The sequence below is a fragment of the Sus scrofa genome, chromosome 15 (genome assembly GCF_000003025.6).
Source record: "Sus scrofa isolate TJ Tabasco breed Duroc chromosome 15, Sscrofa11.1, whole genome shotgun sequence".
Taxonomy (NCBI): Eukaryota; Metazoa; Chordata; class Mammalia; order Artiodactyla; family Suidae; genus Sus; species Sus scrofa.
This window is the reverse complement of record NC_010457.5, coordinates 64,375,489-64,394,553: the sequence shown is the minus strand read 5'-3', so window position 1 is coordinate 64,394,553 and position 19,065 is coordinate 64,375,489. Positions and strand designations below refer to the sequence as shown.

Genomic DNA, 19,065 nt, shown 5'->3' with positions numbered 1-19,065 from the left:
AAATAAAGTCATCAGTTAACAGTAATTGGAAAACAAATCTCCTAATTGTAGTGAGCATCACTGCCCACGTTGTCCCTGCATTTTAGAAAGAATATTTCAAAAACATCTATTTTAAAGAATCTGCTCTAAAAGCCAGTTAGTAAACTGATTCTTAAAGCTAGAGAAGGGTGGGTGTCAGTAGTCTGGTAAAATAAACAAAAATCACCTTACAACCTTGGTTCTGAGAGTGAAATCTTGGGTCTATTTTCTAGAGTCAAGTGGGAAGGAAACATTCCCTATTTGGTTCTGTATTGATGTGTAACATGTACACAATTTTTGCCAGGTGTGTGAATGAGACAAAATATGTGACACAGACACACTTGGCTCTTCTGATAGCTAGTGTTCAGGGAGATGAATACGGCAGCATGAGAAAGACCAGAGAATATTAACAATCTGCTTACCAGAGAGTGAAAGGGGCATCTTATACACCAAAGACGGAGTTGAATATCATATCATAGTTAGGAGTAACAGATCAATACAATCTGGCTTTTCTTTCATTCAGATTTTTAGCTTGTGGCTGGAAGCCAGGGATATATTTTCCTGCCTTTGTTACTTTCTCCACACGTGCTTGGGAAGCAGTTGTTATGCTTTCCTTCCATTGCTCAGGCATGTTCAGTGTGCTTCTTTGAGGTCCTAGTGAGAATTTTAATCAGTCCTGGCCGGTAATTACTGTCTCTCTCCAGACGCATCTCTTACTCAGACTTCATTTTTATTCTTCTCCAGTCTTATGGAGAAGGGTAGTGCTGAAATTCCCCGTTACAGAGCTCATCTGCTGAAGTTGTATGACTAGCAAGAAAGAAGACATAAAGTGCTTCCTTTTCCTGTAAAATGATATATTTTTCCTTGCTTCTCTCCTATAAAATGGGGATGGCATTTTTTTTTCCTGACACTGCTAACTTAAGGTATAGGTATTTTGTTAATTATATATGCCCTAGAAGTCCCCCTTCCCAATTCTGAGAATATTTAACATTTTATCATTTCAATTTTGCACTTGTTCTACTTGAGACAAAAACAAATGGTCAGGGACAGTGGCTATTTTGTCTTCTAGTGTATTCTAAAATCCCCAGTATTCTTCTACAGTGCTTCTGAGTGTTGCTCTGAATAAGTATGTAAAATAGCTTGAAAATTCTTTTTTGTGTGTCTTTTTGTCTTTTTAGGGCCACACCTGCAACATATGGAGGTTCCCAGGCTAGGGGTCTAATCAGAGTTGTAGCTGCCAGCCTACACCATAGCCACAGCAATACCAGATCTGAGACGCATCTTCAACCTACACCACAGCTCACGCTAACACTGGATCCTTAACCCACTGAGTGAGGCCAGGGATCAAATCTGTGTCCTCATGGATGCTAGCCAGATTCGTTTCTGCTGAGACACGATGGCAACTCTGAAAATTCTTAATTTCAGTAGTTTTTATCTGCTCTGAACTCCATCCATGTCACCTCAGAACCCTCCATGTGATGTTCGATCAAGTAAACTATCTGCTCCAAAACTGTCTATTTGACATATATTCATACAATTTTTTCTAAACCATGATGTTGTTTAACCTTATAAGGGTCACAAATATATATAAAATGGGGTTCTAATGGGAGAATGGTCAGGCAAATAAATAACTGGGTTAAATTGTAATGTGTCAAGGTCTGTATGAATGGGGCAGATACTGAATTTTATAGGAGTTCGGTAGTGTTAGCAAGACATTCTGTCTGCTGTCATCATTGCATCATTGCATCAGGGAAGTGTCATTTGAGATCAGCTTTTTTTTTTCTTTTTTTTCTTTTTAGGACCTCACCCGAGGCATGTGGAGGTTCCTAGGCTAGGGATCTAACTGGGGCTACAGCTGCAAGCCTACACCATAGCCACAGCAACGCTAGATCTGAGCCGCATATGTGACCTATATCACAGCCCATGGCAACGCTGGACCCTTAATGCACTGTGCGAGGTCAGGGATTGAACCAGAAATCTCATGGTTCCTAGTCAGATTCATTTCTGATGTGCCATGATGAGAACTCCAAGATCAACTCTTAAGAGCAGAGGTAATTTCAATGACTAACGATGAGGAGAGGGTTTTAGGAAGAGGGCATAGTTTAAACAATGAGGCAGAAATATGGCAATGCTAGATATATTCTCAGGAGTAAGGCTATAATATCTTGGAGCCTTTAAAACAATTTATTTAGATTAAAAGTTAAGACTGGAAAATTAGGTAAGAATTAAATTGTGGGCAACTTTTCTTTTTAATTTTTTTTTTCCCACTGTACAGCATGGGGACCAAGTTACACATACATGTATACATAGTTTTTCTTCCCATTGTTGTGTTGCAATGTAAGTATCTAGACATAGTTCTCAATGCTACACAGCAGGATCTCATTGTAATTCCATTCCAAGAGCAATAGTTTGCATCTGTTAACCCCAAGCTCCCAATCCCGCCCAGTCTCTCCATCTCCCCCCTGGCAGCCACAAGTCTATTCTCCAAGTCTCTTACTTTCTTTTCTGTGGAAATGTTCATTTGTGCTATATATTAGATTCCAGATATAACTGATATCGTATGGTATTTGTCTTTCTCTTTCTGACTTATTTCACTAGTATGAGAGTCTCTAGTTCCATCCATGTTGCTGCAAATGGCATTATGTCATTTTTTATGGCTGAGTAGTATTCCATTGTGTATATACACCACATTTTCCTAAGCTGAGAACTATAAAGCATTAATGAAGGAAATTAAAGAAGATGTAAAGAAATTGAAAGATATTCCATGTTCCTGGACTGGAAAAATTAATATTGTAAAAATGGTCATATTATCCAAAGCAAGCTACAGATTCAATGCAATCCCTATCAAATTACCCAGGACATTTTTCACAGAACTAGAACAAACAATCTAAAAATTTATATGTAACCACAAAAGACCCAGAATTGCCAAAGCAATCCTGAGAAACAAAAACCAAGCAGGAGGCATAACTCTTCCAGACTTCAAGCAATATTACAAAGCCACAGTCATCAAAACAGTATGGTACTGGTGGGTAACTTTTAATGCAAGACTAAGAGTTCTAAACTTAATTAAGTAGGCATGGAGTAGGACATGATTAAATAATGACAGGTTGGGGAGACCAGTTGCCTGGTATTACGTTGTATTGAGGACACATGTGGTCATGGAAAGGAAGAGACAGAAGAAGTGACAAAACATGAGGTCTAATCAAGTAGTAGAAGAGAAATCTGGGACAAATGAGATGCCAGGCTGTGTTCTGCCTTAAGGACTGACTGGACAAGTTTAATTTAATGTGCATACCTCCTAGGGCACCTTGTGGGCTATGCTGGGAGAAAAGAGCCCTGACCGTACTTCTTCACCTCTGATTCACATCTTCTTCCCACTTTGCATTTCTGAAATTAGAATGATTCTTACCATCTATGAATACATTTAATGCTGACATTTTCCTTAAAAGTAGTTAATAAATCAGTGGTGAATATTGCAACTAATGGCAGCTTATCATAGAAATAAAGTATCACATATATACTATTACTGTATGGATTTTCCTTTCATACTCATTGCAATTAAGTCAAACAACATGGCAAACATCAATTACATTTAAGTATTAAGCGCACAGTAAATATTATTCATCAAAGACCTGTATTGCTCAAAGGAAATAATAACTGGGAGAATAAATCAACTGCCAGAGCTTTGGGCAGATTAAGGATGTATTCATCAAATGCGTACCAAGTAGCTCTTGTGAGAAAGTCACTATTTTAAGGGATTGAGGGATAGAGAGATGAAGGAGAAAGGAACTATGTCTTGGGGTGGGGCTGGGGGAGGTGAGCTCACAAGCTATTAGGGAAGAAAAGACAGGTATATATGATCTTCACAAGGCAAAGTGTGATTTATCATAAGAGAGATCCTTTAGATGTGCTTTGGATGTTCTGGGGAGGTGATGCTCCTGTCTGCTTGGGGATATGGGGCAAGGCTTCGTGAAGGATGTAGTATTTAAGTTGGACCTGGGAGAATGGAAGGGCTTTCTAGATAGAGATGGAGTAGGTAAATCCAGGTGAACCAAGGGTAATGAACAAAGGTTAAGATGGAAAGAGGTATGCATATTCAGGGAACACAGAGCAGTCCAGTTTGTCTCAGTATCCTCATCTAAATATTACACCATTCTCATTGCTTTATGAGATTAAACCTTTAACACATTGCCTAGCTCTTACTATGACTACATTCTCAGGAAATATTTGTAGAATTAAATAGAAGGAGACCAAGTAGTCTAGTCATAGATCTACCACTAAATTACTCTGTCTTTTTGGCAAATTTAAATTTTCCAGGTCTTATTTTTCCTTATCTAAAAATAAAGGAAGTTAATGAGATGGCTCTGAGGGTCCTTGCAGTCTAACCTTGTGTAAATTCAGCTAGTATCTTCTTATAACTTCAAGAATATATATAGCTTCAGTTCTATGTACTGTTGATTCTATTCTATTCTAACAAACACTATGGATTTACCAAACAGGAATGTACTGCTTTTTCTCTTGTGCTTACTACCTTTTGCTGTATCTGTTTTGCTTTATTATTTTAATTCAATAAAATTAAGATATAGTTACTGATGCCCACTGCTAGTCAGGCTCTGTGCTAGGCTTTGGTCACATAGAAATGTTTGATATTCTGTCTGATATACTATCCTTCCCTTTATTACATTTGAATCTCAAAGAAATTGAGATATCATGTCTGTTTTGGAAAATGTAAGTAGATAGGAATAGAAGGAAAATAGAGATTCCTGACATTCTAAGAAGTTGCCTTATTGCTCTTCTGAACTGCCTTCTGGCACACACCCATGTCCCCCGACCCAACACACACCCACACTCATGTACATTCCTAGACTCTGAAAACAAAAACAAGTAAGGGAGGAGCATTCCATTAAGTTGCTCCCTGGTGGCCCTTCTCTGTTGATTCTCTTATTATTGTTAAAGGAAAGTCCCTTACAGGTAGTGGGGCCAATTTGGGCAGCTCTGGGTGGTGAGCAGATTGGAGGGGTGTCTGCTTAGGGAATTTCAATGTGAAAACTCTTCCTTGGAGCTCTTCCATTTGGATGTGGCCTGTTTAACACATTTATCCACTCAGTTGGGAATATTTGGGGCCTCTCTAGTAGATGATATTTGAACTGAGATTTGGGGTGGGGGGGCAGAGCCAGAGAGAGAGACAGAAAGATAGAGAGACAGTTACAGAGAGAACAAGACAAATGAAGATCAATGGGGGGGAGAAGGGGGGAACAGTGTTAGAGGGAAGAACCCTGGGGAGAAATTGCATTCTGTTGAAGGGTTAGAAGGAAGGCCAGTATAATCAGGATGTGGTTTGATATGATGTCATAGGATCTACTAGAACATACACAACCTCAAAAGACAGGCTAAAAATTTGGATTTCATTCAGGGGCCCAAGGGAAATTACCTACCTCTCAAGAAAGTATTTGGTTGTTCCAAGTATTACGCAAAATTCCAGTCTTAAACAGGTTTCTTGCTTTCTAAGAAGTTAGTTTCTAAAGCCCCGAAGCCCTTCCCAGCTCTGTGGGGTGGCTCTGACCATGCCTATTGAGCAACTTTAGTAAAAGCTGAAGCCTGAGGGTGACACAGGGTGTGAGTTAGGGGAAGAGGAAGGAACCCTGTCACTTGTTTACCCTGAATTTTGATAAAAGATTTGGATTTTGAAATGGAACAGTGTGTATATGATAGGGAGGGTGGAGTAATAAATAACAAATGAGAACTGAATTAGACAGTTGAGAACTGAACTGCCACTTGAGAAATACATATTTCAATGCCCTTGGTTTCTGTAAAAATGGGTGGCCTGTGATTGTTATTCTCCTTTTTTGTACTGTTTTGTGGAGACTTCAGCAGTCCTTTCTGAGGAGGAATTTTACTTGGCTGGAAGAAAAAGATAAAGAAATATGAAAGAATTACCTTTAAAAGTCTCATTAAGCAAAAATAAAACCTTAGCCTATAAGCAAGTGCCAAACATTCAGTTGATAAACCAGTAATCCTCATTAGCAAATATAAACCGTATGAGGACTTAGAAAATCATGCTACTATCAACAAAACGTAACTGGCTTTTAAAACTTCTCTGTGAGTTATTAATATTTAAAAAGTTGGCAAACTAATATAAGAATGCATGCTTATTTAAAAAGGCTAAAACCATTGATAGAACACATTTCGAAAGTCTTCCTTCACAACCCTCCACACTTACTCCCTCAACTCCTTCTCCAGAGGTAACCACTCTTAATAGATTAGCATATACAGTTCTTACCCAACTTACAATGGGGTATATCCTGATAGATCCATTATAAGTTGAAAATATTTTAGGCCAAACATGCATTTGTTATATCTAACCTACAGGACATCGTAGCTGAGCCCAGCCTACGTTAACCATGCTCAGAACACTTACATTAGCCTACAGCTGGGCAAAATTGTCTTATGTGAAGCCTATTTTATAAAAAGAGATGAGGCGTTCCAGTTGTGGCGCAGTGGTTAATGAATCCGACTAGGAACCATGAGGTTGCAGGTTCGATCCCTGGCTTTGCTCAGTGGGTTGAGGATCTGGCATTGCTGTGAGCTGTGGTGCTACAGCTCTGATTCGACCCCTAGCCTGGGAACCTCCATATGCCATGGGAAGTGGCCCTAGAAAAGGCAAAAAGACAAAAAATAAATAAAAATTAAAAAGAGATGAATACCTCATGTAAATTATTAAGTAATGCACTGAAAGTGAAAAACAGAATGGTTGTATGGGTACAGAATGGTGAAATGTATGGGGTGTTTACCCTTGTGATCATGTGACTGCCTGGGAGCTATGGCTTGCTGCCCTGCCCAGCACCATGAGAAAGTATACTTCTAGCCTGAAAAAGGCCACAATTCGCAATTCAAAGTATGGTTTCTACTGAATGCTACTGCTTTCACCATAACGTCAAAAAGATCCTAAGTCGGACCATCATAAATGGGGGACTATCCATATACGCATGGTATTTTCTATGTTGATATGTTAGTGTACATGTACATTTGTGATCTTTCTTTAAGAAAAAAGGAATAAATGGGATTATGTTATGCACTTTGTTCCTCTATCTTTTCCCTTTGTCTTAAAGAACTTTATGCATATAAATGTTTATTTTATACTCTTTAATGGCTGCAGAGTATTCTAGGTGAATTAAATTATCGTAACTTAGATGCTTCTCAATTGCTATACATTTAAAACTCCACTTTTTTACAATTATAAACAATGCTGCTAGAATTGTTCCTGTTTTCTGCACTCGTAATAGTACTTTTGTAAGGTGAATTCTTAAAGGTAGAATTCCTGGTGTGCATGTTTTAAATTTCAATACTGTTAAATCACCCTACTAATTAAGCTTTATTTATATTCCTACAAAGTGTTAAGAGCCTATTTACTTGTAACTTTGCCAGTACTGGGTATCACCAGTTTTTGGATTTTGTTCATTTTTGGTGGGCAAAAATCAGTATCTAGCTGTTATTAAAGGTTTACTTTTTTTCTTACTAATAAGTTTGAATATCCTTTAATAAGTACATTGATTATTTGTGCTTTTTCTGTAAAGAATCTATTCATAGCCTTTGTTCATTTAAAAGTATTTTTCTTCAAAGCACAATTTAAAGTATTTTTAATGTATTTTGGCCTTTAATCAATTGCTACAAATAATTTCTTGCTGCCACTTAGCTTTAACCTATGTACATTATAGCTTTCATTGAACAGAAACTTAAATTTTTGTATTGCTAATGGACTTTTAGATTCCATTCACAATCTAATTTTTCTAAACTATTCTATTCTCTATTTTATGCTATTATACATACATTATATATATATATACACACACACACACACATATATAATATATATACATATTTCTTTCTATAGCCACACCTGCAGCATATGGAAGTTACTGGGCTAGGAGTCAAATCAGAGCTGCAGCTGAGGCCTACGCCACAGCCACAGCAAAGCTGAATCTGAGCCATATTTGTGACTTATGCCACAGCTTGTGACAATGCTGGCTCCTTAACCCACTGAGAGAGGCCAAGGATCAAATCAGCATCCTCAGAGACCCTATGTTGGGTTCTTATCTGCTGAACCACAGTGGGAACTCCTTACTTTATATTTTTAAAATTATTTTTACATTGAACTCTCTATTATTATAATGTAATAAAAAATTATGACATAATTGTTTCCACATGAGTACCAACCTCATTTATTGAAGGGGGTTATTTTTTTCCTAATGAATTAAAATCCTATGCATGGATATGTTTTGGGTTTCTCTATCCCAAACGTTCAGTCTGTCACTTTTCTCTTCATTGATGTATTCTATTTGACAGTTCAGTTCTAGTATTTTCTTATGTCCATATGTGGTTATTTTCTCAATATCATCCTTACCTCTATCCTTTACCATTAGTATTTAAACATTTTTCTTAACTAGTCTTTGCAATGTATCTTTCAAATGAGTGTAAGAATGTATGTCAGATTTTATAAACAAGCAGGCAAACAAAATCCTGCGTAGATTTTGATTTGCAATACATTCAAAATCAGAAAATTTGAGGGTAATAGACATCTTTATAAGAACAACTCTTCTTATAAAGGAACATAATATTTTTTTCCCTTACTCTGGACTTTATAAATTCTTCATAATATCTTAAAAATGCTTGTCAAATCCTGAATTATGACTCTTTGGCTATTTTGATAGTATTTCTTTCCTCCATTATTACAAATCCGTATCGCCCACTGACCACTGCTGCTGTATAAGAAATTTATTTATTATTATATATTATCCTTTGACTCATACATTTAGGAAAACTATCTTACTAAGTCTGTTCTTTGGTGGATTGTCTTGGATCTTTTAGTTATGCAACCACATCACCAACAAACCTTACAGTTTTGTCTTTTTCTTTACAAATTCTATACCTACTATCTATGAGATGGAGTGAAACAGTGATCAGTAGTGAGTGTTATTATCATCACTGCTTTCCTTCTCACTGTACTGGAAAAACATTTCAACACTGAAGATGATATTTGGTGAATGTTTCTGGCAGATCATTCATTATGTTAGGAAAATTTTCCTTCTATTCCTAACTTAACTTGGGATTTTTCAAAGCAAAGATGAATCATGCCACTGTTGGTGTTTATTGCATTGAATTTCTTCTTTCATCCAGAAATTTAGTCATTTCTGATATGTTTATATCCTAATGTTGAACTATTCTTGTATTCCTGGGATGCATCCTACTTCATTGAGAAATATTATTTTTAATACACTATTGGACTCAATTTGATATTTGAATTAGGATGTTTGTATCAGAATAAGTGAGATTAGTTTAATTTCCTCCCTCTTCTTCTCCCTTCCTTCCTTCCCTCCTCTCTTCTTTTCTCCCTTTTTTGTCCTCTCTATATAGTTTAGAATCAGATTAATTAGCTTTAGAGAATCCATCTTTTTTTATCTGGGATAATTTATATAAAATTTATATTTATCTTGAAAATTTGGTACAGCACTGGCAAAATAACCTGGATCTCACCTCATGATTTTTTTTGACTACTTTGAGTACTGTAAAAGATTCCCTTCATATCTTCCAGATAACACCTAATAGAAGAATATAGTACTTTGGAATATGGATTCATAGTACAAAATTTTTCTACCAGTTTAGTTTTTCTTTGATGCTTCAAAACAATATTGTTTAATTTCTTTTGTTAAATATCTACTGCTCTACCCATTTTCTTTCATTAATAAAGATTTATTGAACAGTATAAATATAGGACATGAGTGTACATTTAAAGATAGATGATCCTTGTGCTCAAGGAAATTAGTTTAGAAACAAACTTGTGTACAAGTAACTTTACCCTGACTATAATATGCTAAGTCTTAAAAGAAGATCTGAAAAAAAAATGATAATGACATTTCAGAGGTGAAGTTAGGTAACAACTTGGAATTCTTTTAATTTAATTTAAATTTAAATTTTATTTTATGGACATTGGGGAATCTCCTGAAATCTTTTGAGTAGGTAGGTTCCTTGATCTGGTTTCATTTTATTATAAAATAAAGGGGATGCTGAAGGGGAAGGGAGTTTCAGGCTACCATAATTGTCGTAAGGAAATTCAATAGAAAAGAGATGTTGTAAATAGTAGAACACCTTTGTGAATGAAGGGTTTGAGGATTGAAGTGACATTTGTATGAAAGATAAGTTTTTCCCCACATTTTATCACAAAGGATACTTTTGATCAGGAATGCTATTTAAAATGTTTGGTAACTAGTATGACACAGGTCCTGACAATCAGAACAGGGAACTGAACAATTAAAATAGACCAGGTCATTAATATGTAATTAAAAATTGTAGAGTTCCTCTCAGGGCTCAGCGGAAATGAAGCTGACTAGCCTCCATGGGGGACACAGTTTCCATCCCTGGCCTTGCTCAGTGGGTTAAGTATCCAGCGTTACCGTGAGCTATGGCGTAGGTCACAGAGGAGGCTTGGATCCCACGTTGCTGTGGCTGTGTGGCATAGGCCAGCAGCTACAGCTCTGATTTGACCCCCTAGCCTGGGAACCTCCATATGCTGTGGGTGTGGTCCTAAAAAACAAAAAATTGTGCCTATACTGGTAAGTACTTGCTGAATGTCAAATCTGCATTGACTCAGATTTTATAGCCATGGATCTCATGGGATTTGAAATATTCTACTTGTTAAACACATTTCATTAATTAAATGAAAAATTAAATGAAAAATAATGTACTTTCCAATTTCTTAATTTAATAATAGATGTTTATAATTAGCTTAAAATTAATATTATGCAACTAAATTGATAAAATTTTAGCACCATCTGTAAAACTTTGTTGTTGGTTGGCCTATGAGGCCTTATATCAAGCAAATATGTAATTTCCATTTGACATTTTGAAACTTTAAAATGTTTACCTAATTTTATAAAATTCCCAGAGGAGAGGTAGATTGCTCCCCTCAAATAATAGGTCATGCACTTTATAGCCTGGAGGTGTTTTTAAAATCAATCTCTCTTCCTTTTCTCTATCACGGACACACATATGTATTACATAAATGTCTTTATCATTGTCTTATTCTTTAGTTGCCAAAGTCTCTACTACTCCCCTTTGTTTTACACATTTATATTGTATTATTTTACCTACCTAAACCCTGAAGGCAAATGTGTTTGTAATCTCTGATTTAGATCTTTATATGTCTTTGGAGACATCATTTTGTTCATGTCATAATCCAATTCCAATGGTAATGAGTCATGCTATGATAGGGTTTTAAAAATTTCTGAGGTGGCTCCATCTCTTGAAGCACTGTTAACTCAGAAGATTTTACGATTTACATTTGGTAGGTTCTGGTTGAGCTGAATTCACCTTGACTGCCATTTTATTTCAAAGACTTTCTGACTCTTTAAAATTCTACTTTTGACCTTCCAAATGACTTTGAAAATAACAGTTGACTTTTTATGCTGTGCAGAACTTCTCATTTTGATTTTTGTTTTGAATCTTCCTTTGGCTTACATCCCCTGCTCCTCCTCTCCTTTGAAAGCAATTCTCTTGAAACTTCATGTCCGCAACCCCCACCAATAAAATTATCTAAGATCTTGAATACTTCACAATGGTGCCTTTGGCCCATAGGCACAAACAGGGACCAGCTGGCCACCCTGTGCCACCTTGGTTTGCTTCTTACTTTCATGGCCTCTCCATCATTCCTCCCCTGGGACTACTTGCTGATGCTGCAGCAAAGTTCAGTCTAAGATGTGGCCAACATTGTGCTTTAAATGTGCTGGTCTTCCCTTCCAATTTTTCTTTGTAAAGATGATGGATAATTTTAGTGAGGTCAAAGCAGTTGAAGGGCAACCAAAAGAATGCTGAATGGTCACAGCCTATGTGGTAGATATAATGTACTTTTGATGAATAGTAATGAGCTAGGGAAAGCACATTACAAGGACTTCATGAGAGAATATTATGACTGGACCCTATAAGTCTTGGCTGATATTCACAAGTACTCAATGTCCACACATCCTGACTTTTATATTGTGCTGCCTGCTGCCTGTACTAAGTAGGTGAGTGGATGGCAAACAAATGTCAGAACTTTGGGAAGTTTTTCTTTTTTACTTGTTTAAAAAAAAAAAAAGCAGATGGTATTTTGAATACAACTTGCCATAGAACATGAAAGTATAAGAGTTCTGGCCCTTTGAAAGAGGAAAAAAAAGGTCAATGTGTTTTAATGGTAAAAACTGGCTTTAAGTTTTCTCAGGGCCTTAAAGAAAAAAAAGCACTGAGAAATGGGAGTGAACTGGAGGATAGCGTTTGTGTAACAAGTGCCTCAAACCACAGAAGTCACATGGGCTTTTTCTGCTTTGCTACTTTTGATTACTTGTTTGAGGGTTATACTTTGAGCTTCCCCCATCCTGCAAGGCCACTCAACCATGTGCTAGCTGGAGTAATCTTTATTCACAATGTCTTTACAAAGGCTCCTGCAGCAGAGTAGCAATGGCAATTTTGTGGAGTACTGTGCTGGGCAAGCCTGTAGCTCTTACTCCACACTCACAACAGGCAGCTTTCCCATGGATGATAATAGAAGGCTTCAAATGCTGGCAGACACTGTGGCTACTTTACCTCGAGGAAGAAAGCAGGTATGATTGCTATTTTGTACCTTTTAGAACATGTTCATGTTCTCTTGAGAGCAGAGTGATCTGTTTGCCTGATTGCATGTTAAAAATGCCATTTTAGAGGCTTTGGAATTAGTGGCTCAGATGTGGGTGAGGAAGGATGTAAGGAGCCCAGAGAGTTCATGGACTAGTTGATTAAAGACCATAAGAAAACATTTTTAAAGGCAAAACTTGAAAGAAGATTTTTGTTTGTTTGTTTGTTTTGTTTGTTTCTTTTCATTTGAAGAGCTGTTCAGATGAAAGGAAAAATCATTAAGTACATCAACTTGAAGATGATACATATAGTCAGGACCAGTTTGAGAATTATTATTCATTTTTCCTGTATGTCTCTCATTGATTCCTTCCCACCCAGCCTCCCTTCCAGCCCTTACTAGTTGTTTCAGTTCGTAATCCAATGAGAATACTTTTTTTAAGGACAAATTTTTTTTGACTCAATTATCTTCAGTTCTGGGGCACCAGCACATACCTCACGCTATTGGGCATTAAGACTTTTTTTGGATAAGTGGGTGCAAGATCCACCACTTACTAGTTGTGGAATCTTGAGTAAATCACTTGCTTCTCTAAGATTCAGTTTTCTTTTTTCTAAAATTAAGATAATAATAGAACCACCCTCTGGGGTTCTTCCATGGCTTAGGTGAGGAAATTTATGGTACTTAAAAGAGTGACTGACATGCAGTATGAGTCAATAATTATGCCATTATTTTAATTTTTATTGAAAAGTAATTCCCTAAAGAGGTAAACTCATTTGGAAAAATGCAAGTCCAACTGGATTTATTGTGACTTTTTTCATTTTTTAATTTCCAGTTTGTAGAAAAAATAAATAAACCAAAACACATCTTCAGATTTTGGTTAAATAAGTTACTATAATGCCCCATATACATATCTGAATTTAGATATAGTGCTCATACAGAGCATATTTAGAAGTGTATTAAAGCATGAATTTTTGCCCTTAAAACTTGTATGCCATCATGTGTTAAGCCTTCTAATTTCAGGATTAGAGAGTTATAGAATATAGGAGAGTCACTATCATTTTTCAGTCATGACATAGCTGATTCCTTGATATTTTTCATAATGAAGATAAGGGAATAACTTGCCATGGTTTGGGTTATTGATCTTTTTCCATCTGAAACTGCTTTTATAAGGTTAAACTTAAAATAATAAACATTTCTATCAATTTACTATCTGAAAATAAAGCAGCTGTGGGAAGTATCAAAATCTTTATTCACTTTTCAGATGTAGAGCACTGTAGGGTGTACAAAGATGAGAAGGCACATTTCTTGGCATTTCAGTGTTTACAAGTGAGTAAACAGACCAAATAGGCATTACACAATGTAAAATTGCACACATGCTCTAATCCAACTATGTCTTTGAAAACGACCTTGAAGGATAGAGATTCCAGATATTGAAGGGTATTCCAGAGCAAAGGAATAATTAAAATGCTGAGGCACAGGTCTTAGGGCCCTTAGAGCAGTTTAAGTAGCCACACGTTATGGTATTAGGCAGACCTGGAGAGTGTCTGTGTGGGAAGGGAGGGGAAAGGAGACCTCAGAGCTAGGCTGCTTTACTTAACACTTGGACACTTTGCCTGAGGAAGCAGTAATTTGACCAGTACAACTGAGCATGTTTGAGCAGAAGTTTTTAGAAAACTTACTCTAGAAATGTGTTTGTCGTAGTGGGTAGAGACCTGTCGGTGAGTAAGGGAGCAACTTTTGGAGAAAGAGGAACTGGGAAATGGGGAAAAGACCCAAAGACTTGACTATGAAAGGTAATGAAGAAGGAGGAGTCACTTCTGGTTTTAAGTCTGAGCAAAGATAGCAGGAACTGAAAAGATGTAGTCAGTAGGGGGTCATTGGAAGAAGAGGGATTTAGGCATATGGGATGCACGTGTGTGTGTATGTAGTCTGTATAATATATATGTACACATATACACACATTTCCACACCAATTATTTTATTCATATGTTCTCATCATTTTTAGGTCTTCACCCTTTTCTCATATTCCTTCCCATCAGCCTCCTCCTAATTGAACAGCTTCCTTTCTTTCTTTCTTTTTTACTGCTGTGAGAATTACTTTAAGGGAAAAAAAAAATCAAAACAAAACCTCTTGGATATTTCTAATTCTTGATTCTGTACAGTTATCATCATTGAGACTTGATGCAAGTTTATCCCAACAGTTCAGAATTTTCCAAATGGATATTCATTTCCTTTAACTGGTTTTTGAAGAAGAATCACCCATTTGGCACTGACTGAATTGCAGGCAATGAGATCCCTGTGCGGCAATCCCACGAGCAGGTGTTTCTCTGCCCACAGTTATTTTCAACCCTTCTGCACTGACGTCAACAATTCCTGCTTCTTGTTATTGTTGGCTTTGGTTTCTGCAAAGCTATATCTGGTTAGCCTGTAGTTTCAGATTAATCTTGAAAATCACTGGGTGTTGATACTCAACGTTGTTTAAAAATAGACACTGTATGTGCATATTATCTCAATACCTGTATTTGTAGGAAGTGACACACACCCCAGCACAGATCCTAATTGTGAACATAGTTTTAGGGAAAAAAAAAATCTCTTATAGTGGAAAATGCTGTAGGAAGGCGGAAGTAAAAGTATCCTGATAAATATTGCAGTGCTAAGGGAGTCGCTAGTGGACCTTATGCCCAAGGGTAGTAAGTTGTCCTTGGACAGTAGTTTTCACCAAATGCTGTAGTGAAAACCTGACAGATGAGAAGCCTCAGTGTGCATTAGTGGTAACACTCTTTGCCTGGTTTTCTTTTGATTAATGAATTATTACTAAACAGACAACTTCTGAAAGGGTAATTTCACTTATAAGTTCAGATACAAAATATTGTGCCAAACCCTGTAATGCTTATATTTCTGGGATGGGTTCTGCCCTTCAGGAGCTTTTACATTATTTCTGTCCACACACCCACCTGTTACCAAAACTCCCAAGTATTCCTCATGGAAACAAGATATTTTGATCATTTAATGGATACTTTTAGTAGAAAACAGTTAATTTCACTTTGAAAGAATTTGAAAAGTATTCTCTAATCCATACTGTGCTGTGTTTAGAAACAATATAAAAATTTTTTTTTTCTTGAAAAAGAAGTTTGTGAGCCCATGAGACTTTCCTAGGAAGCTATTGTGTTCTAGTTGGGTTCCTTAAGGGCCCTTATTATAAGGTAAGATATTGAGTTCAGCTCCACTATTTTACTATATTTTAGAATATTTCTGTGGAGCACTGCCCTCCTAAAGCTCCTGACTTAAAAGTGTAAAAAAAGCTATATTGATGGAACAATTGGGAAGAATCACACAGGGGACTGGAAAGGGAGCAGAGCACAGAATTTGGGAACTTTTGAAACAAACAATAAACCAAAAATGCTTCACCTGTGAATAGGTATCCTCCCCTCCCCCCACCCTCAACATTTTCAGGAAATGAGTACACAGTGGGGACAGGAAGTAACAGGCTGTTACTTAGCAGCCAAAGTGGCTACAGTATTGAACTTCAAGTTCCTCTGAGGAGCTGGTTATCTGGTTCAGCTGCAGATTATTTTTATTTTCCGCAGACTAACAGCTGAAGTACAGTCTTGGTTTCTCAATAAAGAGGGACGTTGTGAATCACCGCATAGCAGCAAAAATTGCAATTTTAATATTAATGTCTGATCTTTTAAGCCATTTGACTAAAAACAAAAGATGCAGGATCCTAGCCCTACCCCAGGCATCTTTATATTAGAGGCTAGCAAGGAGTTAAGGAGCTTTGTCTACTCAGCAGTCATAATTGAATGTGTAGTTTGCAGCCCTGCCAAATTGCTAAACCTAGATTTCTCATATTAGATAATGTGTAATAAAAGACAGCTGTTGCCAGCATATGCTGTTCATTGCACACCAGTTCCTCATTCATGAGATTTTGTCATCCCTACAGTCCTGAGAAAAGGTGCTGGCTGCGGGGGCAGCCTGGGGAGCAAAGGCTCCACTGGTCAGAGCCTAGAAGAGGGCAGCTCACTCTAGGGAAGAGGCGGCAGAGAAAACTTTTTCTAAACGTGAGACCTTTGATAAGACCTCAGACATACTTCTTTTCACTTAGGCAGATAGTTTGGTTGAACCCTGAGAACTTTCCTTTCCACATCGCCTGAGTCTGACAGCCCAGATCAAAAACAAGTAGACACTGTGTCAAGATGTGGCACGTGTCAGAGAACTTGATGGTGCCTAATTTATTTAAATTGTTTTTTATTTAAATATTAGGTGCCTATGACAGGCTCATTGCTAATCCAGAGTGGAAACTAATTTATAATTTGATTTGGTCTGATCTTTGCATGTGTGTCACTGATGACCCGGATCAGTAAGTCCAGAGGAATTTCGTATCTGCTCTGCTCTGCACCTCACTTTTGTGCTAGGCAGATATTTCCATTTTCATCTAGTCAATTAGTGAGAGAGAAATGCTAGCCCGAGGGAGGTGGAGACATATCTTTTTCTCTAGAGGTCTTGGATTTATCTTGTGGAATTAAGCAATTTTGTATTTGAATCTACCTAGAATGATTTTTTATGTTGAAGGTAGGTTAACAGCGGACAAGATGACATCTTGGGGTTCCCATCAATGCTATGATTATTTGCTTAGCAAAAAGATATTTAAAATTGATGAGGAAAAGCTCAAAATTTTAGGGATTCATTAATTCTTGTCACCATTCATTCATTTAGCTCTTGTGTACTAAGGCATTATTAACATAATTTATTTTCTATTAGTCCTTTTTCTATGGTTGTTTCTGTTTTGGGTTTGAGGTGGTTGTTTTTTTTGTTTTTTTTTTTGAGTTTTTGAGTTTTTGAGTTTGTCTATTTAGCTCTTTTCACATTTCCACTCTATTCTAGATCCTGTGCTGGGCATTGGGGTAGAAAGTAAAACAAATACATTCCCCAAGAGGCCCAAAGCATACAGATAATTATCAACAGAAGTGTTTAATCCAGTATGCCCTTTGTATAAATACACATATATGAATACGTTCATAATCTGATGAATATTGATGGCAATGGCAATATCTTAAAATATAAATTCTAGTTATGATTTATAGATATCATGATTAGCTATGACCTACCAAAGCACTTTACAATCCAAAATAAGGATAAAAGCCAAGCAAATGCAAATAATGAAAATAGATTAAGAAAATGTGAGTACAAGGTAAGAGAGAGATTCAAAATACTTGGGCATATCAAGTTTATTGCTCTCTTCTACAAGAAGGGAGCCCACTACATAGAATAGTCTCCACCTTGTTCATGGTACTTATCAGGATAAAATTGTGAATACCCAGCCAGGAAATTTGTGAGAATTCTGGCATTTTGTACTCAATAATTCAAATTCCTTGCAGTAATATGGGTTTCTCCCCTAACATATGCCTTGATGAAGGCTTTATTTATGCATTAATTACTTCTATGTGCTTTTGTCTTTTTGGCTCTCATACTCTATTTTATTTTTATTTGTTTAGACTGACTATGCTTTGCTCTCCTGACATTTTCTGTATTCACTGATATACGACAAGCTTAATAGGTTGCCAGTTAAACTATTAACTAATAGTAAGAGCTTATACTTTGGAGCCCTGGATCAACACTTGAGAAAGAGCTAATTAACATCCTAAGCTTAACATTCTTAAGCAAATAAACAAAATAAAAAACACACAAAAATTCACTACAATTAACTTGAAAACAAGCTACCACCTTTTGTTAACTTTTCCTTTATTTGTAATGGGAGAATGCATCCTAGAAGCGTATGTTTGTATGATCTTTTCCCAAAGCATGAGGAGGACTGAAGGTGATATTTTCTATACTGAGGTTTCTTAAAACTATTGTAAAAATAAATCATAAACAGAATTGAGGTTTTGAGTCTCTGGTTTTATCTGAGTTGTGCTTCTGGATATTGATTCTTTAGAGATGATTTTATCCTGCTCAAACAGTAACATATTGAACTATTACAATACATACAATAATTTCATCAGCATCTCCAAAAACTGTCAAGTATTTGGGTTTTATATGTCATTCTATGGATGTTATTTTTCTTTGGATTGCAGTGTAATTATAAATTGCTGTGGTTAACCTTTCAGAGGCTATTTTAAATACAGATTAGATATGAAGTTCTTTTAGGAAGCTTTGGAGTTTTGCCACATTACATTAACTCTTTTGCCATAGGGTGTTATTATCAAAGCCTCTTTTAATCTTTCAAATGGAATGCCTGAATGGTCCCTTTCCCAGCTCTCCTTTGCTATCACTAGAGAATGGAAATTACAGCCTTTGTAACAGTTTCCCAGGAGCTGGGCCAAACAAGGTGATTAAGAACAAAGTCCTTTGTGATTTAGAACATTTTACAGATGTGTCTTTGGACCTTTCGATAACTGTGCTTATGTTTT

At 36.7% G+C, this 19,065-nt stretch overlaps 1 protein-coding gene across 3 annotated transcripts in view; it reads left to right on the top strand.

Annotated features, from left to right (window-relative positions):
• Positions 1-19,065, top strand: part of CYTIP (cytohesin 1 interacting protein) — a 68,161-nt gene that overhangs the window by 26,753 nt on the left and 22,343 nt on the right. The window contains exon 1 of one of the 3 annotated variants that reach the window (XM_003483653.4): positions 12,365-12,647. The exons of 1 other annotated variant lie outside the window; for it this stretch is intronic. In XM_003483653.4, the coding sequence (XP_003483701.1) occupies positions 12,471-12,647 (177 nt within the window). In that variant the 5' untranslated portion in view covers positions 12,365-12,470. One more of the 3 variants, XM_021074748.1, reaches the window with a different exon arrangement.